General features: G+C 41.5%; 1 protein-coding gene across 1 annotated transcript; it reads right to left on the reverse strand.

The window, feature by feature from the left end:
• Window positions 1-160: 160 nt before the first annotated feature.
• Window positions 161-25,655, reverse strand: PHF10 (PHD finger protein 10). The gene is made up of 12 exons (XM_049785186.1): window positions 25,559-25,655; window positions 23,751-23,857; window positions 20,749-20,879; window positions 19,345-19,428; window positions 17,574-17,707; window positions 17,332-17,481; window positions 14,961-15,070; window positions 10,491-10,644; window positions 7,110-7,265; window positions 2,127-2,235; window positions 1,467-1,655; window positions 161-349 (listed from the first exon to the last, which is right to left on the reverse strand). The coding sequence occupies exons 2-12, from the start codon at window positions 23,801-23,803 to the stop codon at window positions 264-266; spliced, it is 1,356 nt and encodes a 451-aa protein (XP_049641143.1). The 5' UTR covers window positions 23,804-23,857; window positions 25,559-25,655; the 3' UTR covers window positions 161-263.
• Window positions 25,656-26,374: the final 719 nt, after the last annotated feature.

Consider the following 26,374-nt stretch of genomic DNA (forward strand, 5'->3'; position numbering starts at 1 on the left):
AGTGAAATTGCCTCCCTCGTGCTTCTTTCTTTCTACTGGGTTTTTGCAGAGCCAAAGGACCAACAGAGATTCCTAAAACAAACTCTGCCTGAAACTGACTTCGAGATTAGCACTAGTTTGTAAGGCAAACGAATTAACTTGCAGATTTTTAAAGCACATCGTTTCAAAAATCTTTATTGACTGACATAAAAATGAGAATGTGGTAAATAAATTGGCACCAAATGTTTCGTTCAAATCCATAGTGCAATATTGAGATCAAAAGGCTATCCCTCTTTGCTGGTTTTCCCCCTTCTGCCCACTTTCCTGGGTGTTGGGGGAGCTCGCTGACAACAGTCACATATCCAGCGACCTAGGGAAAAAATTGTTGTTATAGAATGAATTTCACCCTTCAGGACCGAATGTCAAACCCACGAATAGCTCTCGTTCCTTAGCAATCCCGTAACACACATTGCCTCTAGGGATCAGCTGTGGGAAGGCTACAGATGGGTTCCCACTTCAGGTGTGTGTGCATGTCCCTTGCGGCAGCTGCTGTGTTCACTGCCAGGTGAAATCCGTGCGAGTGCGGGAAGAGCAGCATTATCACACAGACCTTTCAAATGTTGGGTTACAACCTTACTGAAATGCAAAGTCTTTAAAAGGTGAAACAAATCTTATATAAAAGTTATTACTGAAGGTGGCTTATTTTCAGCCCTTTTCTTGGCAGCGATGTCTAAGAGTGTCTTCAAGTCCCAGTATGTATGCTGAGGATAGATAGCACTTTAGAACTTAACCAGGCCTTGCTAGCAAGAGAGAAAACTACTTATACTTGATCTGAATGACTATCAAGCTTTAATTATTAAGCTTCCAAATGATTTCCCAGAAAATGTTCGAGATCCCTGTTTACAGAATACGATACGGTGTTAGTTAGCTATGCAAGTCCTAAAATTTACACAATTAGAAGTGTACAGTTTTAGTCCAATTACTGTGATTCTTAATTATAGGTTCATTTTAAAGTTACCTGGAATTGTCACGCAGCCTCAGTTTTTTTTTTTTTTTCAAATCTGGTTTAACGATTGTAAAGGCCTAGAAGTCATTCTGTTAAGTATATAAAAATAAAACCAAGCCTCCTAAACATGGTACTTGCTGATTTGGGTATTAAAGTGGCAACATGTCATTATCATTACACTGAATTGATTTTACGTCCAAAACAGGCTAGACACTCATTTATCTTTTAGTATAGATGGGTACATCTTGGGTAATCAGAGTTTAGGAAGATCTACTGGCCCACTCTTATGGTGGGCTTTATATTTTTTGTTTGTTGGTTGTTTTGTTTTTGGGCCATATCCAGTGGTGCTGAGGGGTTACTCCTGGCTCTGCTCAGGAGTACTGTATTGTGCTCTGGTCCCATGTCATGGTATTTCTGCAGCCTTAAATGTTGGTACAGTCCCTTCACTCAGAGATCACTGTTACTTTTTTATAATCTTTACCTGATGGAATAGCACCAAGGCCCACACAAAAAGTATGATAACCTCTGTCACACACATCACAGAACATCATTTCTTCTTCATGGTGGGGTTGTCCACATATAATGCAAGTTTTACATTCCATGCATTGCCATGGGTAGGTCTTAATGATAGAAACAAGCTCCATGGTCATATCCAGGCAAGAAGGATGGCCTAAATCAGAACCAATATTAGTACTGTTTTCACACAAATGTTTCTAACAATATGTCATAATAAAATGCCAGTTTGCTTTAAGAATTCTCTACAATGGCTATAATGGGCCAGATAGTGCAGCAGGTAGGATGCTTTCTTTATACATGGCTACTCAGGTTCAGTCTCCAGCATCACTTAGTCATCACCAAGTCCACACCAAGAGAGATATCCCTGAGCACCACTGTGTGTGGCTCAATTACCCACACTCCCCAAAGAAAGTGGCTATGTTTGATCACCGAAGGAAAATGAAAATAAAATGAAGATTCAAAAATACAGAAATAAAACACTTCCTCAACAGACTGCCAGCACCTTATAAATTTCCCTGGGTCTGATGATTCTTTAGTTCCAACTCTAGTTGGCAAGTAAAAACCCTCTATTTTTGAAACAACAAATATGATGGTTAATATTTTAAAAAGACATTTCAGTACTTACCACTATTGTCACATTGGGAGCAGTGTATAAGTGATTCAGCCTTGCCTTTCTTGTTGGACTCCTTACCCTTCAGACAAATTCCACATATAGCATTTGGAATGACCTTTGGCTGGAAGGGTAGAAGAGGGCTATAAAATCATGCCAAAAGAACTTATTATGGATTCAAAAGGAATTCTGTTACTATACTGCCTTATCTTTTTGTTAAGTTGCTAATGGGGATCTTTACAAGATATAACTTGGTAATCTGTTTACATCATACACTGATCTTATACAAACGCAAGTCTTATGGTTAATTTTAAAATGTCAATGGCATGATCTCAAACACGATCCTACATGCCATATAGATAATAAAATCTTTAATGAACTGGAAAAGAAAACTAAAACCAAATATCAAATGACCATAGCAATGTAATTAAGCTTACTAGAAAAGACTGAGTTGTAAGCAACTAACATATACAAATTTTGTTTGAAAAATGAAATGTCAGTATTGTATAATAGAATTACAAAACCTAGAAAATCAATATTTTAACATTTATAATTGACAAATGTCAGGCATATACTGTCATGCATAAATGTAGAAAACCAAGCTGTGTGATTTTCTTTCTTACATATCTAATAAAAGAGCTTGTGCTTAGAGAAAAAATACTATCAAGTACAAAACATGAAAGAGAAGCAATTACTAAAAAGTCACTTAAGATTTGCAGATATTCTTCTATTTCAAGTATTCATTTTTCATATTAAAAACATATAATCCATGGGGCCGGAGAGATAGCATGGAGGTAAGGTGTTTGCCTTGCATGCAGAAGGTCAGTGGTTTGAATCCCGGCATCCCATATGGTCCCCTAAGCCTGCCAGGAGCGATTTCTGAGCATAGAGCCAGGAGTAATCCCTGAGCACTGCCGGGTGTGACCCAAAAACAAAAACAAAAAAAAAAAAGGTATAATCCAGTGATGGTTTTTCAGTAGGCTTTAAAAATACTTAGCAATTCCCAAAGAAGGACAAAGGAAAAGAAATGGTTTCACTAAACCTAAAATTACGAGGGAAATAATTTTACTGAAATATGACACATTTGAATATCATATGGTGAAGGCGCCATATTGAAATGGTGTTTATTACTGCTGAAATAATATACCAATTATTAAATTTTTCATTATTTAAATTTATTATTATTAAACATGAAATGGTGGCCTAGAGTGTATAAGTGTGTGTATGTGTAGGTATATGAACTGGGATAAAATTATTTTACATAGCATACTTCTAATTCACTCCAACCCAATCAAATTCATCTGCAAACTCATCTACTTCCCTTTACTGAGTTACCTCACCAAACAGAAGTCTAAATAAATTCCTAATGTATCTAGTACTCCAGCTTTGAAATGTCTCACTGCCTTCATAACTTGAAATAGGGCCAAAACAATTCTTACCTATGTATTTTTAACTTTGAAAATTATCTTTCTTTGCAAAAGATGACAGAGGCATTCAAAAATAATTTTTGGCTTATTTATTTAAAAAAGTCAACCTTACACATAAATATAATAAAAACAATAACTCTAAACAATCACAAATGTCTCTACAAAATAATAAATATCATGGAAGTTAAAACATACATATAAAGCTTGACCATTGACTATTCTACATCTCCTGTATTTAGAAGTTGGTACCCTGCTCCCCCAACAAAAGGATAGTGTCACATGCTCAGGGTTTCAAGTCTCGCAGTGTAGTTAATCCTGTTGTTGCTCTATATTCTAAGCATTAGGTTCTCGTTATAGTTCCTAAATAAATATATATATATATATATAACCTAAATAAAAATAGCTAGGAAGTGCACTTCTATGACCCAAAATTCTGGTTCAATTATAATCAGATCTATCACTGCCATAATATACAGCAGGAAGCTACCTCTCAATTCACCAAAATAAGAACTATCTCTTAATTATGGTACCTGTGCTAAGTGTAAAAGATATATTTATTTAGCACTTGCAGTTTTAAGTTAGATACTGGAATACTAAGCACTCTAAATCTCTCACTAAAGTCAAGAAAGTAACCACACGATATTCAGTTCTAAAGAGAACTCCTAAGAGACCCTTTACAAAAGTCAAAAAGAAAATACAAAGCTAATCATTCATATACTAGAGCAATTCAAGTTCTACAATCATTAAGATTATACATTAAGCACCTATGATAAAAAGGGCCACCAAGAAAATTCTACGTTTACATCTAAGCTTAAAAATAGTGTTTTTTTCTTTTTAAACCAGGTAAAATCTTTCTTACCCAATAGTCTTCATCTCCAGGAAAAGAGGAAGAGAGAGGGTTGGAGAAGAGAGAGAAAAAGACAGAGCTTCATAGCATTTTCTATGGTGATGATGCAGCTCCAAAAATCCCACTGTTCATCCAAGCACACAGAGAGGTCTCTAAGAAGACACACTGGTCAAAGCCGGCTGCTGACTGCACATACTCAGCACCAGCATCTGCTTGGGAAACTAGTCTCGGCGTACTAATGAGTTGATGAAGGAGAAAGGAAACAATGCGTAGAACTTCCTGAAGGTTAACAGGACAGAACCCTATGTCAGAGTACATCAGCCAGGTCCACTTCTAATCACTGCAACAACATCAAGGTGTCACCACTACATGAATGGTCAAATATTTATCTGAATAGCTCTAAATAGCTCAAATAAAATTCTTCAAAACAACCAAAAGTGAAACTTTCATAAGACTATTACAGATTTTAATTATATACTTGTGACACAGGCATGAATCCCAACTAACAATAATGCTTTTAATTTCAGGTTAATGTAACCTAAGCAACACTGTCCTACAGATTAAGAGAAAGCACTAGTGAATCTTATTTAAGCAAGACTTCAGATACATTATCATAACTCCCATTTTAAAACATATTCATATAAGACCTTCAGCTTGAAGTACCCCAATATTTAGGCACATCTGGTTTATTAATAATATTTTTACTTCATAAAGAGGTAAACTCTTAATGAGCCTGTTCACATTAATATACTAAGTCTAGATACTTGTTCCAAACTTTGAAATACCTGAAACATTTTTAGGTACTAAAAATGTTCACAGATTATAATAAGAAGTATATCCTACATATTAGACTCTCTTGAGTACTATCAATTTAGTTCATCTATATGACTTGTTCTATATTAAACCAATGATAGTATTGAATTATTTATTGAATTTCAGTCTCTGTTAAAACAGCTACTTCAGGATGCTGGAGAGATAGTAAGGTGCTTGCCTTGCACATGGCCAACCCAGGTTCAATCCCTAGCATCTCAGATGTTCCCCAGAGCAGGAAGTAAGTAAGAGTAAGTAAGTAAGTAAGAGTCAGAAGTAAATCCTGAGCATTGCCAGGTGCCAAATGTGGACCAAAAACAAAACAAAAAATAACATCCATTTTAGTATTCTGTAACCCATGTAATTAACTTAGGTGTGTTGTCTGAAAGATCTACATTTTCAACAGGACACTGTGCTCAGAGCTGCTACTACTCCCCCTGGAAACTCTTATCAGACCAGTATCACACAGGCTAACTCTCCGAAGTTAATATTATGAGGTTCATTTATGTTCAATGTGTAAACATGAATTTAAATCCTTAGCTTAAAAGAAATCATATGTATGTAAATGTGCATATAGAGAGATCCAAAAGAGTCTAAAATCATAAAGGTGCAGCTTCTTGAAGTCATCCTCAGGAGCCCACCGTGGTAGAATAATCCTGCTTGCCACTGACTGAGAAAATACTCTTTGGGGGGAAATGGGACATTAGGCAGTGCTCAGGGCTGACACTGGAACCCCCACTCAGGTATCACTTATGGCCAATTCAGCCGTATGTAATTCCAGGGATCGAATCCAGGTTGGCTGCATGCAAGGCAGACATCTTACCTGCTGTACTAGCTCTTCAGCCCAGAGAATATACTTTTAACTTCATTCCATCAAGGCATTCTCTAATTAAATATAGACACCTTAATTTGTAAAGTTACTTTTTTGCTATAGGAAAAGAAAGGCAGCAAAAATTGGAGTTCTCAGGTTTGTTTGAGAGTCAATTAGAAGCTCATATGAACCTGTTCTGGATTAGCACAACCTCTATTCTGATACACAACTTGGGAACATTTCCACTCCGTAAGAATTGCTCATCTCCCTCTAAGTCTTCAAAAACACTTCCATAACCACAATTTAAAAAGCCCATTCTAATGCACTCAGGACTAAAGATAATCCAATCATAAAACTGCAGCTAACTGCAATCCTGGCATGCTATTCCCCAGTTCACATAAACAAAGTGGCTCGACTCTTACCGAAACCTCAGAAAACCAGAGGACAATTAAAAAGAAACAATGAAAAGGAAAACATTGCTGACAATACTACCTTACTTGAAAATTAACCAGGGCAAAAAGTCTAACTCGAATGAAATAGTTCAATAACATCTATATCCTTAGAATAATCCAGGTTATTGGCCAAGATTAAGCAGAGCTAAAAACCAAACTCAATAGAAGGAGTAGCTTTTATCATTTTCTATGCTAACGCATGTTGAATTTGGCAGATGGAGCAAAAGATCTTTTAAAGCCGTAATGCAACTCAGTCTAACATTACATCCACCATTACACTCAGCATATTTACCTGCACTAATTACTGTAATAGTTACATAGGATAATGATCTTGAGAAAACGAAGTATAAAATTCTGCCTATGAAGTAATTTTTAAAACCCATACTTGCCTGATTGTATTTCAAAATTAAAAAAGATCCTCTTTAAAATTGAGCATATACAGAAAACAGAAGCTAACCCAGAGCCAAAAGTAAAAGCAACAGCAAAGCCACCAGGAAAACAGAGCCCAAAAGCAGGAAGCTGACAGGGCGCACCTCAGAGCACAGACTGGAGTGCAGCGAGCAGAGCACCCCAATTGAAAGTCAAAGGTGAGCTATTTCAGGGAGAGAGCTGGTCAGTAAGGAAGCTGAGTCAGGGGCTTTTTTCTTCTACCTTGTACCCAGGCACTGATTTGGACAGTACAGAACGTTTGGAAGCATCTTTTCTTGGAGTAGCAGTTCTGTCCTTGGATCTCTGTCTTCCCTGGAAAGGCTCCTCCTGGCTGTCGGGAAGAGCTTCCCCCTCAGATACATTGCCAGAGGAGCTGTCCTGGAGTTCAAAGGCACAAACAAAGATTCCTTGGCATTCATATAGATTTTGAATCTGAATTTTGAGAACTACAGAAAATATTCCCCCAAATATGTTAAAGTTGCAGCACTTTAAAAATAAAAATTTAACTCTATAATTTTTCTAGCTAAGACTAAAACAGTCATATTAGAAACATATATAATTTTTAATCTATATTAAAAATATATATCTCTATGGGCCAGGAGACAGTATAGTGCTTTAAGGCACAGATGTTGTATGCAGCTTGATCCCAGTTTAATCCCAGCATGTGTCCTGCAAGCAACCTCCAGGGACACTGGGAAAACCTCAGGCCCTCATACTGACCCCATACCCCAATGGCTGAATCACCAGGAGGGGTTAGAGTCCTGAGCATCCTTTTGGAGCTCACCAAAACTAAAAAACTACATATATCCCTCTCATAAAGACACTACAGCATACCATTAATTCCATTTAGGCTGTATCTTTTAAGATACGCAGTATCAAGATAAGCAATATCTTTTAATGGGGGTCTGGGAGAAGCTCCAAAATAGGGCTTGGAAGCCAGGGGATTGATCCTCCAGGTAATTCCTGGTCCTCCTGGGATGGGATGAGAAGGCCACAAGTGTGACACCTGGTGGCACTCCAGGGTTACTGCATGCTACAATTCAACTTGGGCCCTCTCTGGCCGAAGAAACAGCCTCCTGAACCCCATGAGCAATACCTTCAGGAGTGGTTTCACCATACAGCTTCAACATCACTTTGCCATTTTGCAAAAGAGCATACTTATTTCATACAAAATAGTTTACACATAAACTTTTAAATAATCGTGTTTTCATGTTATATTAGCCAATAGTAACATATTTTGCATATTCAAAGTTTGGCATTCATTTTTTAATCAAAATGGTCTAAAATAAAAATTATATGCTCATGTTATGAAAGTTACAAATGATACTTGGTTACCTATATTATAATTTTTTTTTTCTCTTTGAGGGAGGAAAGGGAGTGGCCTGGGTCACACCCAGCTAAACTCAAGGCTTACTCTGGCTGTGCTCAGGGATTATTACTCTTAGCAGCACTTAGGGGATCATATGCAGTGCTGGGATTCAGACCAGGGTCAGCTCCATGCAAGACAAACTTTAATCTCTAGATGAGGATTTTTGTTTTGTTTGGGGGAACACTACTGGTGCTTAGGGCTTATTCCTAGCTCTGCACTCAAGGATCATCCCTGGTGGTGTGCAAGAGCCCAGACGTGGTGCGTGCTGCCAGGGATCAAATCTGGTCACGACAAGGCAAGCGCTCTCTCTGCTCACTCTATTATCCCCCAGACCCATAAATCAGGATTTCTTCAACTTTTCAACCCATGATCCTTTGGCCTGTGAAACTTTTACACAACTACTGGTATATAAGTAGTTATATACCAAATGGGAGTCAATCCAGTTAGAAGCTAGAATCTACACAACCACCCAGATGAAATCATGCTGAGACTGCTACAGGGAACGTATCTACATCTCAGGTTTCTTGTAGGTATATGTACACACCCAGGGATTCCCTGACTTACACTCTCACATACCCATCAAAACAACACAGATGCGCATCTTTTTTAAGATGAAACACTGGAGCACACTTAGATATATGTTTCCATTTTATCGCAGTAGCTGCATTTCTATCATGCAGATTTTTATTACCCACTACCTGAACATATTTCTCACACTATAAGCAATATTAATATACCAAGTTTTTTCTATTAAATTTTGCCAGCATCTGATTAGACATAAACACTGTGTGTATTTTCAAATCAAATCCTAGAGGTTAAATACCTTAGTATATACCACACAAAAAAAATGCCTTCCTGATGAATTAAATTACAATTTCATATACAGTGGGAAAGCACTTCATCACTGCTTCACCATAACTCTCCCTTTTGGTATGATGGAAGAAAAGTGACATCATTTTGTTTGAGCAACTTCTTTTAAGATGTTTCATGTACCATCAAGTATGTTTCAGAAGTTGCTGCTGACAAAGCTGCTATAGCCGTTCAACAATGGCACAATTTCAGGAGCCTCGGGCCCAATTGCTTAGAGTGAACAGTTTTTATGCATTTATACCGAAGTCCCAAACAGTGCTGGTGGAAGAGACCTCCCTCTAACACCTGGCCAGGTGCTGCTCAGGTACAGGGACATCCCAAGAGTGTCAAGAGTCAACCCCAGGGCACACACTCTCCGGCCCTCTGAACTTTCTCCCCAGCCCGAGTGAACAGTTTTTAAATAGCCATTTACTTAATACACAGTGCTCAAAGAAAATGAAAGCTAATAGTGCACAGAGTGAACTACATCTTCCTAATAGGAACCTATAATTTTTTGAGGGGAAGGCAGTGCTCAGGGAGCCCAGGGCCGCTCCAGCAAGCCTTGGTTAACCAAGCTAGAAGATTCTATGCTTGCGTCCAGCGATGCATTGTTACCCAGGCCCACAATATTGGTCAGGTAACCAGAGCAATCCTAGGGTAATGTGAAAGCCACCAAGGCGATACCCAGCATTCATTGGGGCTTGTGAGGGTGGGGAGGAGGGCTGGGAGATCAATCAAACTCAGATCTCTGAGCATACAAAGTATGTACACAAAACCACAAAGTTATTTCCAGCACCAAGTATCAGACTATAAGGTAACTGCTAATACCAAGGGGGCAGCTTTAAAAAGAAAGATATACCAGGGCCAAAGCGATAACACAGTAGATGGGTTGTTTGCCTTGCATGTGGCCAACCCAGGCATCTCATATGGGTCTCCAAACCTGCCAGGAGTGATTTTTGAGCACAGAACCCCTGAGTACTGCCAGATATGGCCCCAAAACAAAAACAGAAATGATTTACTAGGCTGGAGCCATAACAGAGTGGGTAGAGCATTTGCTTTGCACATCACTGACCTGGATTCAGCCCCCAGCATCCCATATGATCCTTAGAGCACTGCCAGTAATAATTCTTGAGAGCAGGGCCAGGAGCAACCCCTAAGCACTGCTGGATGTGACCCCCAAAATTACATAGTAATAATAATATTTACCATAGTCATATATAGCTTGTCTATGCCAGTGCACACAGAAATAGCTTTTCTTGATAAAAGCATCTGGAAATTACATCAACTATCCTTTTGAAAAGATAGTTCACTCTCAAATTCCAGCAAACAATTAGCAAAACACCAAATGTAAAGTAGGCAGTTTCTACAAAGACAAACATTCTTACCGAAGTGCCTTTATTCTTCCGTTTCTCGTCACTCCGACCATCCTCTGCATCATCTGAGTCACCATCACTGTCTAGAGCTGGGAGCTCAGGGTCCAGGGGGGGCTCATAAAGTGCAGTGTTTAATGGCAAATACCGCAGTTCATCTGGAGAATACCTACATTTCAAAGAGGTGGCATTAATTTTCTTTTAGTACTAATATGAATTACCTAAATTTTGAGCTAGAAAGAGAGCCTTTACCCTCTCCATTCACTTCACCTTTGAAAATGATCAGAGCTCCGCGAATAGCTAAAGCAATCCTTGAGAAAAGGCATATGGAGGCATTACTTTATTAAAACAGCATAGTATTGGAATAAAGACAGATCCTCAGATCAGTAGAATAGACTTGAGTAGTCAGAGAATGTTCCCCAGACATACAATCAACTAATCTTTGGTAAAGGGGCAAGAAATCCAAAATGGAGCAAGGAAAACCTCTTCAACAAGTGGATTGGCACAACTGGCTAGCCACTTGCAAAAAAGCGAACTCAGACTCCCAGCTAACACCATGAACAAAGGTCAAATCCAAATGGATCAAAGACCTTGATATCAGGCCTGAAACCATAAGGTATATAGAACAACACGTAGGTAAAGGACTCCATGACATAGAGACTAAAGGCATCTTCAAGGAGAAAACAGCAGTCTCCAAACAAGTGGAAACAGAGAAAAACAGATAGAACTATATTAAGTTGAGAAGCTTCTGCACCTTAAAGGAAATAGTGCCTAGGATACAAAGGCCATCCACAGAATGGGAGAAACTATTCACCCAATACCCATCATTACCCATCAGATAAAGGGCTAACATCAAAAATATACAATGTACTAACAGAACTTAACAAGAAAAAACATCTAACCCCATCAGAAAATAGGAAGAAAAAATGGGGAGAAGAAATGAACAGACACTTCCTCAAATAAGAAATACAAATGGCCAAAGAATACATGAAAAAATGTTCCACATCACTAATCATCAGGGAGATGCAAATCAAAACAACAATGAGGTGCCATCTCACACCACAAAGACTGACATACATCATAAAGAACAAGAACAATCAGTGCTGGCAGGGATGTGGAGAGAAAGGAACTCCTATTCACTGCTGGTGGTAATGTCTAGTCTAGCCTTCATGGAAAAAAACATGGAGATTCCTCAAAAAACTGGAAATTGAGCTCTCATATGATCCAGCTATACCACTCCTAGGAATAGCCCCTAGGAACACAAAAATACTTATTCAAAAATCCCTTCCTCACACCTATATTTATTGCAGTGCTTTTACAATAGCCAGACTCTGGAAACAACCAAGATGCCCTTCAACAGATGAATGGCTAAAGAAACTGTGGTACATATACACAATGGAATATTATGCAGCTGTCAGGAGATGAAGTCATGAAATTTTCCTGTACGTGGATGCACATGGAATGTATTATCCTGAGTGAAATAAGTCAGAGAAAGAAAGATAAGATATAGAATAGTCTCACTCATCTATGGATTTTAAGAAAAATTAAGGACATTATTGTAATAATGCCCAGAGACAATAGAGATGAGGACCAGAAGGACCAGCTCACAATATGAAGCTCACCACAAAGAGTGGTGAGTGCAGTTAGGGAAATAACTACACTAACAACTATCATGACAATATTAATGAGTGAGAGAAGTAGAATGACTGTCTGGAATACAAGGCAAGGGTTGGGAAGGAGGGGGGGTGGTACTGGTGGTGGGAATGTTGCACTGGTGAAGAGGGGTGTTCTGTTTATGACTGAAACCCAACTACTCATCATGCTTGTAATCATGATGCTTAAATAAAGATTTTATGGGGCCAGAGAGATAGCATGGAGGTTTGGCATTTGCCTTGCATGCAGAAGGTTGTGGTTCGAATCCTGGCATCCCATATGGTCCCCTGAACCTGCCAGGAGCGATTTCTGAGCATAGAGCCAGGAGTAACCCCTGAGCATAGCCGGGTGTGACCCAAAAAACAAAAAAAATAAATAAAATATTTTATATTGGGGGGAGATAGCATGGAGGTAGGGTGTTTGCCTTGCATTGAGAAGGATGGGGGTTCGAATCCCAGCATCCCATATGGTCCTCCAAGCCTGCCAGGAGCAATTTCTTTTTTTTTTTTTTTTTTTTTTTTTGGTTTTTGGGCCACACCCATTTGACACTCAGGGGTTACTCCTGGCTATGCGCTCAGAAATCGCCCCTGGCGTGGGGGGACCATATGGGACACGGGGGATCGAACCGCGGTTTGTCCTACGCTAGCGCTTGCAAGGCAGACACCTAACCTCTAGTGCCACCTCACTGGCCCCACAAACAAAGATTTTTCCCCCCCAACAAAGATTTATATTAAAGAAAAAAAGGGGGCCGGAGAGATAGCACAGTGGCATTTGCCTTGCAAGCAGTCGATCCAGGACCTAAGGTGGTTGGTTCAAATCCCGGCATCCAATATGGTCCCCCGTGCCTGCCAGGAGCTATTTCTGAGCAGATAGCCAGAAATAACCCCTGAGCATCGCCGGATGTGACTCAAAAACCAAAACCAAAAACAAAAACAAAAAAAAAATTAAAGAAAAAAAGAAAGAAAATGATTAGAGCTATTAAGAATTTTTCCTTTGAGTGATCAAGTAGGGCAAGTAATAAAAATCTTGGACATTTCTTTTCACTAGATTAAAAGTGTAAAATATGCACTTGATAGTGATTATTGATTATTGAAAATATAATTCTCACATATGGTAAACCCAAACAAGAAGGAATATCAGTGGAAGAATATGGGCAAACTCAGTTGCCTGCTCATCTCCCACGAACTGATGCTGAGTGCATCTTCAGACTATGTGCGTATGACGGTGTCCCTCACACAACTGACAGGCCCATGACTGACAAATCACACAGGGCAAGGTACAGGATGGAAATCAGAAGCCAAGTTTTCGGTAGCAAGTTATTTTAAACCAAACTTGTGAAGCATGCTTTTTAACCAATCAACATTTTATTTGAAAACTTTTAGAGGGCCATAACAGGTGGTACTCAGAGAATCATATAATATTGGGGAATCAAACCTGGGAATCAATTCCCAGGGGTGAAACCTGCACACCAGTCCTCTGGCCCACCAGAAACCCCTTATGCAACCCTTTCCCTGGGCCAGAAAGCTCTTAACATAGGGCAATGCTCACACTCATCCCCACCACAAGGAAGTCCCCTCCTTCTTTGCCACCAGCACTTTGTACAATTTCTCACACCAACAAGCATGGGGCTGCCACACATTCATAACTCTAATTTGCTGAGCCAACAAATACTTACTGAGCCATGATTTCATTTGACTTTAAAGTGGTTATAATTCTATAGCCTATCTTAAGTGCTATTCCCTAATTCAGCCAGACTCAACTTCAAGGATTTTCCAAAGGGGCTTCAGAGGGGTCCCAGCACAAGACTAGGAAGTCAGCCAGCAGGACAAGAGAACCAAAGAAAGGAAACAGGTTGGAGTGGTCCACAGTCAGAGAAAGTTTGGTAAACAGAGTCTAGAGAATAGTATAAGGCAATTATTATTCCCCCACACAGTTTTAAAGAAACAAAAAAAAGATTTTGAAACAAAATAACACTTTACATTTTTTTTTTTTTTTTGCTTTTTGGGCCACACCCAGTGATGCTCAGGGGTTTCTCCAGGCTATGCGCTCAGAAATTGCTCCTGGCTTGGGGGGCCATATTGTTTTGTTTTGTTTTGTTTTTTGTTTTTGGGCCACACCCGTTTGACGCTCAGGGGTTACTCCTGGCTATGAGCTCAGAAATCGCCCCTGGCTTGGGGGGACCATATGGGACGCCGGGGGGATCGAACCGCGGTCCGTTCCTTGGCTAGCGCTTGTAAGGCAGACACCTTACCTCTAGCGCCACCTTCCTGGCCCGGGGGGCCATATTGGATGCCAGGAGATCAAACCATGGTCCGTCCTAGGCTAGCATGTGCAAGGTAAATGCCCTACCACTTGTGCCACCACTGTGGCCACATCAAAATAACACTTTAACTCTGCTCTGGGTAAAGTCTGAGTAAGGAAGTAACAAATAAGTATCCTTCCTGCTACACACAGTAGAGGCAGCAGACAAGGCCAGGGTGCTGACATGACTCCTGCAGCCCCCCTGTAGCATTCTGCATCTTGATTCCAAACTTGAACCTCTGCACATTAACCTGTGAAAACACAGGCTCTACCAAGTAAGTAGGGCTATGCCAAGGTTCCCCACTTCTAGCAGGCTTCCAAGAGATCCCAGGTGGTGGCAGAGAAGGACAACTCAGGTTTCATCTGATGTCTATATTTTACTTAGAAGACATTCTTCACCTCTGACACAAACCCATTCAAAATCCTAAGGGGATACTATAGAGATACTCCCTCCCCTGAGGGAGGCAAGTACACAGGCTCTGAAGCCCCTCACCAAGAGCTCAGTCAAACTATTGCCTCTTGTAGTAATACCTTTTATAATATTCCTGGAACTGTCCGGGGATGAGGGCCACTGGGTAAGAACTGACCTTGGTTCGCTCTGTTGGTAAAATTTTGTACTTCCCTTGAGGCACCTGGATGACCTGGAATAACATGAAGAGAAATACAAAACTAACTCCAGTCTATAAATTAGGACTTTATTCCCGCTCCCCCCCCACCACCAAAAAAAAAGCACCATCTTATTCTCTACTGCAATAGTCATTGCCCCAAAATTATGTAAAAAGTTTAAAGTTTGAGATTGTGGGCGTACAGGACATCTCACACATCAGCAATGATAGGGGAATTTTGTCTAGCTTTGTACTACTGTATTCATTTCTTTAGTTCTGCTTTTTTTGTTTGGAAGCCACACCTGGTGCTCAGAAGAGCAATGTGGTGGCGCAAATAAAACCAAGACCTCCGACATGCAAAACTTCAGGGATGGTGATCTGGACAGCCTCTACAACGTTCACATTCAACTTCATCACATAGGAAAAGGAGGTGGTTCTAGAGTGACCACCTCATAAGTTCCAGTGAGCAGTAAGTAAATTGCTCTGGGAACTGCTGACAAGTCTGAAACCCAGGGCAGGCACAATCTGGAGCTGTCAATCTCACTCACTTGATTGCCCACCACTGAGCCAAAGAATGCACAGATAAAGTGCATTAGGTGCATCATTAAGAATGGGTCATCAGGGCCCGGAGAGATAGCACAGCAGTGCTTATCTTGCAAGAGCTGATCCAGAACCTAAGGTGGTTGGTTCGAATCCCGGAGTCCCATAAGGTCCCCCGTGCCTGCCAGGAGCTATTTCTGAGCAGACAGCCAGGAGTAACCCCTGAGCACTGCCGGGTATGACCCAAAAACCAAAAAAAAAAAAAAAAAAGAATGGGTCATCAGGGGCCAGAGAGACAGCACAGCAGCAGGGCATTTGCCTTGCATACAGCTGATCCAGGACGAACCGTGGTTCAAATCCCAGCATCCCAGATGGTCCTCCGTGCCTGCCAGGAGCATTTCTGAGTGCATAGCTAGGAATAACCCCTGAGTGCTGCCGAGTGTGATCCAAAAAAAAAAAAAAAAACGAAAAAAAAGAAAAAAAAAGAATGGTTCATCACATGAAAACTAGTACTCAGTAAGAAACAAGCCCCTTGAGGGGGCAGAAGGATAGGATGGTGTTCAGGGGTGGGGCAGAAATGAAAATGCTTACGGTGGGAGGAAACATGCAATCAGAGGAGATGGTAGTGCTGAAATTTGGTAAAGTGTTATGTATGAAACCTATCCCAGCAACAGTACTGAAAACCCAGGGCAAAAATTTATATTTAAGAAACAAAAGCAGGGGGGCAGAGCGATATCACAGCAGGTAGTGCGTTTTCCTTGCACATGGCTGGCCCAGGTTAGATCCCCGGCATCCCATATGATCTCCTGAGCACCACTAGGAGTAATTTCTGAGCATAGAACCAGGAGTAACCCCGGAGCACCACCAGTTGTGGTCTAAAAGCAAAAAACAAACAAAAAAAGTAAATAAAAGCAGTTCCTCCGGGCTAGAAAGCAGGACAGAGGGTAAAGCTTGCAGTTGCCTTGTGCAGGTGCACTGAAATTCAATTCCCAACATTCATATGGCCCACCGAGCACCACCAGGCGACATTCCTGAGTGCAGCGCTAGAAGTAACCTCTGAGCATTGCAGTGTATGGCCCCCAAAAACAAAACCAAAAGCTCTTGTAGAAGCAGATTAGGTGGGAAGCAAGTAGAGGAAGGAACACTGGTGAGGAGACTGATGCTGAAACACTGTATGCCTGAACCCCAAGCATGAATAACTTGGTATTTTCACAGTAACTACATAAAAAATAAAATGTTTCCAAATTAGAAATGATTTAAAGTCTTAGGAAGAAAACTACTAACAAACACACAAAAGAAATTAGGCCAGAGTGATAGAGAGTACAATGAGTAAGCGCTTGCCTTGTATGCAGCAGACCCAGGTTTTATATCAGGCTGTACGTAAGAGCCCCCAAGTCCCACCAGAAGCAATTTTTGTTGCTGTTGTTGTTGTTGGTTTTTGGGGGGGCCACACCTGGTGACACTCAAGGGTTACTCATGGCTAGGCGTTCAGAAATCGCTCCTGGCTTGGGGGACCATATGGGACGCTGGGGGATCGAACCGTGGTCCATCTAGGCTAGCGTGAGCAAGGCAGACGCCTTACGGCTTGTGTCACCGCTCTGGCCCAACCAGGAGTAAGTCTTGAGAACTGCTGGGTATGGCCCCAAAACAAAACAGAAAAGTAGCAGTAGCAGGAGTAGTAATGACAATGGCATGGTGAGAATTCCTTCATAAGCAAAATGCTGAGATAAAGGTTTAATAAATTTAAGCAAACCTACATGTGTCTGTAAGTCAAAGTAAGCTCTTCTCTCTTCCATACGTTCCCGGTTTAAGTTGCTATTAAATTCAGCTGCCTTTTTGGCCGCTTTCTTAATGTACTCAGGCACTTTGCTGGCTTCAACTTTCTGAGTATTCTGTTGTTGCATTTGCTAAAATAAAAATATAACAGTTGGAAATCCAAACTTCATATAATGTCATTCTCCCAAAACCAAACAAGATACCAGTAATCTTGATCACTTACAGAATACTCTTTATAATGATCTGTAATTCGCTGACGTTCTTTTTCTTGTAGAATAACGGAATATTCAGCATGTTTGGCTGGATATTCTTTTATCATTAAATCAATCACTTCATCACTGCGTAATGCTGTTAAACCTAATTTAGACAGAAAAAAAAGAGGTATAAAAGTTCCTTTAAAACAAAACTATTTTTCAAATTTTGCTTTTTCTCAAGCTTATTCTACATTTAAAAGATTTTCTGGGGCTGGAGAGATAGTACAGCGGTAGGGTGTTTGCCTTGATTGCAGCTGATCCATGACAAACGGTGGTTCAAATCCCGGCATCCCATATGGTCCCCTGTGCCTGCTAGGAGTGATTTCTGAGCACAACACCACTGGGTGTGACCCAAAAACAAAACAAAACAAAAAACTAGAGTCAGGGAATGCCCTGGAGTAGATTCCTACATGCAGACATCATAGCTCCACTCCCAGCATTCCACAGCACCCTTTGCACCACAACTTAGTACTGCTGCTCCTACAGAGCACCGGGCTGAGGACCATGGGAAATGACTTTAGGTCCCTTGAGAAATGCAAAGATATATTTTTCATAAGAAAAATCAAAAAGTTACACAAAAAAAATTTTATTTTTGGTTTTTAGAAAACACCTGTCAGTAGTCAAGATTATTACTGGCACTGCCTTCAGGGATCACTTCTGGTGAGTTTGAGGACCATATAGGGTGACAGGGATCAAACCCAGGTCAGGTACATACAAGGCAAACACTTATCCATTATATTATTGCTCCAGACTCATCCAAATATCTATTTAAACCAATTTTTGTTTACATTCTATATTCCACAAACACAGAAGCATTAGAAATAATTAACACAAAAAAAAACACAAAAAAAAAAAAAAAAAAAAAAAAAAAAGAAAAAAATAAAAAAAAATTATAAACACGATACTACTAACAACTAAAATTTTTATTAAAATAACATTTTTCAATATACTGAAGATCTTAGTCTTAGAATTCCATACACTGAAACAATCTATGCAAATATCACCAAAAGAAAGCACCAATGAGCCTGCAGAGCTCACACCTTTTCTTTCTTTCGAGTTTAAGTTTTCAGGCCACACCCACTGGAGTTCTAGTGCTAGGAACAGAACCCAGCTTCCTTTGAGCCAACCTTTAGCTCCCCAACCTCATCTAGGCCTGTTCTAAAACTCACTGCATCCGATATGCAAACTGCCAAATTCTAGTCTTGTATTAAAAAGTCATGTGTGCCTTAAAAATAATTTTTAAGCCAGTCAAATGTTAATAAGTTCTGATAAACCACTGCCATCAGACCAGCCTGTGCATTACAAATTTAACAAAAGGAAAATTACAAACAAAGCACAGAGGTACTCAATAATTAGAAATTAGTAAAATTTGCCTTGAATAGACAAGATCAACATTTTTTTTTTTTTGATCACACCAGGCAGAACTCAGGGGTTACTCCTGGCTCTATGCTCAGAAATCGCTCCTGGCAGGCTCAGAGGAACATATGGGATGCCGGGATTCAAAACAATGACCTTCTGCATGCAAGGCAAACGCCTTACCTCCATGCTATCTCTCCGGCCCCATGATCAACATTTGAATGCCATACTTCTTTGTATTTTAACATCCAACAATGATATATATTAACATTTGAGTAACTGAAACATTTGAGTAATTTTACTAGCTGTGTAAAATACTTTTGGAAAGGCAATCCAATATTCAGTTGTTTCATTTGCAAAATTCACACAAAAAGCTTCCATTACCTAGAGTGCACTGAGTCTCAGTGATGACATTTAGTTCTCTCAGATAGAGTTTCTCTTTGTGAGACAAATCTCGTCGCTCTAAATCTCCAAACAAAATAAAGACAGAAGACTATTAAAAAAGAGTGGAACACTAAGTATTCATTAAGCTTTGAAACACTAAAAAGTTTTTATTAGATGAATTCATTTATTTGACACATTAAATTCTTAGGTCCCAAAATGAAAGTGAATAAAGATAATCATATTTTCATACTACTTGGACAGAGCAGCAGTCAAAATAATGAATTATGAAATGGATTCAGGGATTAATTGCACAGAAAGACCCTGTACAGAAAAATCTTCATGGAGAAGGTGAGTTCTAGTCCAGAGTAGGGAGCTTGCCTTGCATGCAGCCACTCTAGGTTTGATCTTGTCCCTGAGCACAGAGATAGGAATAAACCATGGCTATCCCCACAAATAGAAGTAAAAAATAATCTTCACAAAAAACATTAAGTTTATATAAACTTTAAAAATTACAATATTCATGAATTTTAATAAGTCCTTCATGTATATTTCCATGTAAGAGATAATAAAAGATACTATAAATTATAATTAAAGTTAAAATAAAATGAAAACAGAATAATTCAAAGTAACATAACTATTAAAATATTTGATAAAACAAACTTTCTCAATCATGATATAACTTACATAGTAGACACCTATAGGCTTATGGTCAAGAATGAAAACCTTGGATCATATAGATAACACTTTTTTCTAAGAATGTTCCTTATTGGGGCTGGAGAGAGAACAGTGGGTAGGGGCACTTGCCTTATAGGCAGTAACAACCCTGGTTCAGCCCCCAACACCTCCTATGATTCCCCAAATTCTTCCAGGAGAGATTCCTGAGGGTACAGGTGTAAGTCCTGAGTACCACTGGATGTGGCTCAAAAAAAAAAAAAAAAAAAAAAAAAAAACAGTAAAATTAAATTAAAATGTTTCTTATTCACTGTCCTTATTTTGCCTTTTTTTCTACTACTTTATAATAAGGCATAAGAATAAACAGAAAGGGCCAGAGTGGTGGCACAGAGGTAAGGCATTTGCCTTGCACATGCTAACTAGGACGGATCATTGTTCGATTCCCAATCGTCCCATATGGCTCCCCAAGCCAGGAGTGACTTCTGAGCACATAGCCAGGAGTAACCCCTGAGCGTCATTGGGTGTGGCCCAAAAAACAAAAAAAAAAAAAAAAAAAAAAAAAAGAATAAACAGATAGTACAGAGACTAATAACAGGAATGTAAAGTTAGCCAACAAAGGACAATAAAATATATTGGAAGTAACTCACATTCAAATATTCCAAAGTTGATACCAATATTAAAAAATCAACATTAAAAGTCAATTTTAGTGTGTTATATATATAGACTGAATACCTGGATATTTTCGTTTAAAGGAGGTCACACCCAAATATTCACTGACTTGCTCTTGAAGCATATAGTATTCTCCTGTTTCATCAGGTGGCCATTTGTATTCTATCAAATTTTCTGCTGGATAGTAGCTAAAGCTAAACACAGAAATATACATTATGCCTTAAATGTGGCTTTTAGTAAGCCTAATCATTTTTAAAGATTTAGTTCTAGGGTTTTTAAGGACTTTGAAAGGCTATTTCAATTATTTGAATTCTGTCTTTGACGTTACACAACAAAGTTCTTGTGATTCTAAATATATCAAAGAAAATTACAAAACAGGTATGTGGAGAACCATCTGGAATATAAAAGAGCACAATTTCAGGCCCGGAGAGATAGCACAGAGGCGTTTGCCTTGCAAGCAGCCGATCCAGGACCAAAGGTGGTTGGTTCGAATCCCGGTGTCCCATATGGTCCCCCGTGCCTGCCAGGAGCTATTTCTGAGCAGACAGCCAGGAGTAAATCCTGAGCAACTCCGGGTGTGGCCCAAAAACAAAAAAACAAAAACAAAAAAAAAAAGAGCACAATTTCATTCAATCAAAAGTAATCAACTTGTGTCTCATCTGCTTTTCAGGAATTACAAACTGCTGAGAAAACAGAATTCTAGAAATGAAATACTATGAAAATGAGAGGTTGGAAAGATAGTACAGCAGATAGGGTGCTTCTTGCCTTGCACATAGACAATGTAGGTTTGAACCTTGGCAGTCCATATGGTCCTCTGAGCCTGATAAGAGTGTAACCCTAGGACCCTTGAAAATTGGCAGGTGTGGCCCAAAAAATAAAAGCAAAAAAAAAATTAAAACCCTGAATATGAACTATTCTCAAAGACCCCATAAAACCAGAAGCAAAGAATGGACCAAAATATTGATGGTACAGTACCATGCAGAATAATGCAGATTAATCCCAATCCTGCACAACAGAGCATGAATTTCTAGACCTGGCTAATTTCAACCACTAAATTTCATCCATGAACAAGTGAAGTAGGACTGACATTACTTTTTGCATCTGTCCAATTATAAAAAGAAACGATTTTCAAAATGGTACTGAGAAGCTGGATACCCCATGAAACAATATGTATCGGGATGCTTATTTGATATCTCATACAATTCAAAAATGAATCAATAACCTAAATAAGAAACTAAAACTGGAAAATTCTTAAAATATAGGAGTGGATGGGGCTGGAGTGGTAGCGCAAGCGGTAAGGCGTCTGCCTTGCACATACTAGTCTAGGATGAACCACGATTCGATTCCCCTGGCATCCCATGTGGTCCCCCAAGCCAGGAGCAATTTCTGAGCGCATAGCCAGGAGTAACCCCTGAGTGTCACTGGGTGTGGCCAAAAATATACCCCAAAAAAAGGAGTGGAGGGGCCGAAGAAATAGCACAGTGGTAGGGCATTTGCCTTGCCTGGGGTCAACCCAGGAGGGACCTGTTTCGATTTCTGGCATACCCCCAGCCTGCCAGGAGCGATTTCTGAGTGCAGAGCCAGAAGTAACCCTTGAGGACTACTTGGTGTAACCCCAAAACTAATAAATAAATAAATAAATAAATAAATAAATAAATAAATAAATAAATAAAGGAGTAGAACAGACAGAATGCATTTTGCCTTACATGCAAATAAATTGATCTAGGTTCATTCCCCAAAACCAAATGGTCCCCCCAAGCATAGTCAGGAGTGAATCCTGAGAGCAGATGAAGAGTAAGCCTTGAACATAGCTGAATGGGCCCAAAAAAACAAAAGGAAAATATAGGGGTAAATGTTCATTAAATTAACAATGGATCCTGAGCAACAACTACTAAAATAATAAGCTGGACTTCAACAAAATGGCCAGTAAGTAGGTAAAGACATTATATTTTTATATTTTTTTATATTTTTATAGAAATTCAAATCAAAATTACAATTAAAGACTATTTTGCACATTTTAAAGTAACATCTTTCAGTGGAAAATAGATTTTTCAAAAGATTAAAAGATAAAATCTGCATCATTGGATATAATATGGTGTAAAGTTCAATTATTCTTCAAAAATTAGCCATCAGATCATCATGTGATTCAGCAATTACAGTCATTACAGTTCTGAACAGATATTTGTTAACCCATGCTCAAAAAAGAAATACAACAACCAAAAGGTAGAACACTTCTCCCACTTCCCCACTCCATGTCCACCACAAATGTGTAGATAAAAAAAAATCGGTACTAGCATAAAGTGGAGCATAAGCCAGTTTAAAAAGAAAGAAAATCATGGGGCTGCAGCAATGCACAGCGGTAGGGCATTTGCCTAACACACGGCTGCCCAGAACGGCCCTGGGTTCAATTCCTGGCATATTCATGACAGAAAGTAATAAAAAGTCAGGAGTTTAAAGTAAGGAAAATTCTTTTTTGTTTTTTTTGGAGGTTTTTTGGGGGGCAACAGACAGAGCTAAGAGGTTACTCCTCCTGACTCTGTCCTCAGGGATTAATCATTCTTGGCAAGGTTTAGGAGACCATAAGTGGTGCCAGGGGTTGACCCTGGGTCAGCCATGTCAAACAGGTCCAAAGGACAAATTCTTATTTGCTAAATAGCATAGTATTTTGGAAATAGTTGATGGCAAAGGCTGCACAATAGAATAAACGTTTTAAACTAGTAAAAATCAACAATACAATCACTAAGTAAAACACAACAAAAATTCTCTAATTTTTATTTATTTATTTTTTTTGTTTTTGGGCCACACCCAGCGGTACTCAGGGGTTACTCCTGGCTGTCTGCTCAGAAATAGTTCCTGTCAGGCGGGGGGGGGGGGGGGGGGGGGGTGTCCCTGGATTGGCTGCTTGCAAGGCAAACACCACTGTGCTATCTCTCCGGGCCCAAATTCTCTAATTTTTAATAACTTCTTGTGCCAGGGCTGTTGGGTAGGAGGAGAGGAAGCAAGCAAAGAGACAGACCATCAGAAATAACATTATCATCAAGCAGTCAATAAAAACATCATAGTACCCAAGATCTTGACTTGAAGTTTCACAACTCCTAGAGCTATCGCCTGAGCCCATTCGCCTTCTTTTGGATGGTTGGGTCCCATCATTTGAATTATCTTCATTATCATCCTATACATTTAAAAGATAAAAAATAAAAATAAAAACTAAGAAAGAACAAGGAAAAAAAAAAAACAAATGAGAGCTTCCCAAAATTTCCAAATAGGTCAAATTATTCAAAGTTTTATTTGGAGAGCCAGAGAGATAGCATGGAGGTAAAGCGTTTGCCTTGCATGCAGAAGGTCGGTGGTTCAAATCCTGTGGTCCCATGTGGTCCCCTAGCCTGCCAGGAGCGATTTCTGAGCACAGAGCCAGAAGTAACCCCTGAGCACCGCCGGGTGTGACCCAAAAAACAAAAACAAAGAGAAAGTTTTATTTTGGATATGATTAAAAACAACTAGTTTTACAAATGTCAGCTTTTAAGTTATAATTTAAAAGGGACCAAAAATTTGGCCTGAGAAAGACCTGGGCGGGGGTGGGGGAGTGGGTGTGGAGGTTGTAAAAATATTTGTCTTCAAAAGAACCAAAGAATATTTTAGGCAAAATTTTGCCTGTAAATATTTTATCTACAACATTTAATCTGTAAATGAAACCTACATTAGATTTCTCACTAAGATGAAAATGCCTGCTGCTTAAAAATAATGTATTTAAGTTGCTGTAATCATTGAAAGCAGACCTTTTGGGCCAGAGAAGTAAGTCAGTGGTAGAGTACTTGCCTTGTATGTGTGAGACCTGCCATTTTATTCCCAGCACCACCAAATAAACAAACAAAACAAGAAAAAACAAATATACCAAACTTTCCTATCCCGACTAAGAAAAATGAGTGAATCATGGGTAGGCTCATTTATAGTTTGTACACAGGACTACTCGAATTGGCTATTTTACTTATATTCTTGTCACAGAATAATCAAATCATATAAGGTTTCGAATAAGTTACCAAATTCTGCCATCTTTTTCTTCATCACAAATACTCTGTGTGCTATTCAAATGTGTTCTAGTAAGTTATTAAAATATACAGTAACACAGAGCACCCTTCCTTGGCCAGAAAGATTCTTTTTTGTTTTCTTAAAGTCCCATTATCCATTATGTAACTATGATACAAAGATGGTTTTTAAATTGGACAGACTAGTAAAGACGTGAAGGAAGTGAAAAATGTTAGAAACTATTACCGACACAAGTAGCCAAGGCTTGATGACAGCTACTGCCAAGGACTGTTTAAGTTAATCCGTGGCTGCACTAAGAGTGGCCTCACAAATAATCCAATACCCAAAGCTAGTCAACGTGATTCTGTGTCAAGCAGCCCCATCTTTAGATCTAGTTTCCTCAGATTCTACCCCAGGAAAATAGAGGTCAACGCTTCAGTTGTGGAGGAGCGTTCAATCGAGTGGGGTACGTTCGTCCCTAGCAATAACTTCGCCATTCGGCTCCCCAATTGTCTCATTTCTCGCGGGGGTGCGCAGACTTGGCCTGTTCCCCGGGAGGGTCCCAGATGTGGCCCAGAGGCGGCCGTCTGGGGCTGGGGCCGGCCGCGTGGCGACGGTCCCCCGCAGGCCCGGCCGCCCCGGCCCGGTCACGTCCGCCTGCCTGCTCGGCCGCGGGGTCCTGGTCCCTCCCGGGGGCCCCTTGTCCTCCCCTGCGGGTCCCGGCAGGCAGCGCCCTCGCCTCCCCTCGCCTCTCTCTCGCCTCTCCGGTCCCCCCGGGCCCGTCCCAGTCTGTCCCCCGGGGTCCCCCGGGCTCTTCCGGGAAGTCGGCCCTCGCCGCCGCCAGGCTCACCTTCGGGGACGCCGCTCCGGGGGTGGCCGGGTCGCTGTCGCACGGGCGCGGGGACGGCGCCGCCCCGGGTCCGGGTCCCGGTCCGGGTCCGGGTCCCGGTCCGAGCGCGGGTCCGGCCGCCGCCGCCGCCGCCGCCATCAGCCCGAGCGCCCCGCGCCGCCTGCGCCGCCGCCACCGCCGCCGCCTCGGCCCGGCCGCCGCCGCCGCCGCCGCCGCCGCCACCGCCGCGCGGGCCGCTCCCCGCCGCCCCGGGCTCGGCCCCGGCCCCGGCCCCGCCCCCTCCGCCCGCCCGCCCGCCGCCGCCGCCGCCGCCGCCCGGCCCCGGCCCCCGCGCGCCCCGCGCCCCGCCAGCGCCAGCGCCAGCGCCGCCGCCACCGCCATGCCCCGCGCCCGCCCGCCCGCCCGCCCGGCCCGCCGCCCGCGCCCCCGCGCCGCTCAGCCCCCGCGGCTCCCCTCGGCGCCGGCCCCGCCGACCCCCGCCGACCCCGCCCCCTCCCACCTAGCCCGCCCGCCCGCCCGGCTGCGGCCGACCCGACCCCCGGCCCGCCGGCCCCCGCCCCGGCCCCGGCCCGGCCCCGCACCGCACCGCACCGCCTCGCCTCGCCTCGCCCGCCCGCCGCGCGCACCGCGGCCCCGGCCCCGGCCCCACCTCCCGCCGCGCCCCCCGCCCGGCCCCGCGCGGCGTCACTCGGCGCCGGCCCCTTCCCCTTCCCCGGCCCGCCGCGGCCCCCGCGCCTTTGTTCTCCGCCCGCGCCCACTCTGCCGCGGGGCCTCGGGGGGCGGACGGCCGAGCTCCGCCCTCCCGGGCCCCGGGCT

This window comes from Suncus etruscus, chromosome 12, assembly GCF_024139225.1.
Source record: "Suncus etruscus isolate mSunEtr1 chromosome 12, mSunEtr1.pri.cur, whole genome shotgun sequence".
Taxonomy (NCBI): Eukaryota; Metazoa; Chordata; class Mammalia; order Eulipotyphla; family Soricidae; genus Suncus; species Suncus etruscus.

Coding starts and splice junctions, on each gene's coding strand:
- PHF10 (XM_049785186.1), bottom strand. CDS start 23,803: ATGGGCTCAGGCGATAGCTCTAGGAGTTGTGAAACTTCAAGTCAAGAT. Junction 17,708..19,344: donor TGAGACTCAGTGCACTCTAG/GTAATGGAAGCT, acceptor TGTCTAAATTAG/GTTTAACAGCATTACGCAGT. Junction 2,236..7,109: donor AATCAGTGCCTGGGTACAAG/GTAGAAGAAAAA, acceptor CTACCCTTCCAG/CCAAAGGTCATTCCAAATGC.